The sequence below is a fragment of the Hippocampus comes genome, unplaced genomic scaffold (assembly GCF_001891065.2).
Source record: "Hippocampus comes isolate QL1 unplaced genomic scaffold, H_comes_QL1_v1.1 scaffold128, whole genome shotgun sequence".
NCBI classification, from domain to species: Eukaryota; Metazoa; Chordata; class Actinopteri; order Syngnathiformes; family Syngnathidae; genus Hippocampus; species Hippocampus comes.
This window is the reverse complement of record NW_017805852.1, coordinates 245492-245802: the sequence shown is the minus strand read 5'-3', so window position 1 is coordinate 245802 and position 311 is coordinate 245492. Positions and strand designations below refer to the sequence as shown.

The 311-nt window shown below is 47.6% G+C and overlaps 1 protein-coding gene across 1 annotated transcript in view; it reads right to left on the bottom strand.

Moving 5' to 3' along the window:
* The window catches only part of mrpl1 (mitochondrial ribosomal protein L1), a 3145-nt gene that overhangs the window by 2284 nt on the left and 550 nt on the right, over positions 1-311 (bottom strand). The window contains exon 2 of the mRNA XM_019888470.1: positions 14-128. Coding sequence (XP_019744029.1) covers positions 14-128 — 115 coding nt within the window. The remainder of the gene's footprint in view (positions 1-13; positions 129-311) is intronic.

The window sequence follows — 311 nt, the reverse complement described above, 5'->3', positions numbered from 1 at the left end:
CGCCCCCATCCACGGGCGCCCACGCCGTCTTCCCGAAGGGCTTGTGTCGGTTCGTGTCATTCACCACCCTCTTTTCTTTCTTCACCTCGGGCGCAGCCGCCTCTGCCTTCTTCCCCTTTTTCAACGTCCTGAGAGCACAAATACAGTGTGCACATTTTTTTATTTATTTTTTTAAGCGATTGCCTTTTATGGAGGTTTTCCTGTTGCTTCCACGTGTGTGATTCGCTGGTTTTGAATTACCATAACATGAAGGCCAACTTCCGACAGAATATTGTTGGTGGGTTGTGTTATTGGTTGGCATAAACCAAATT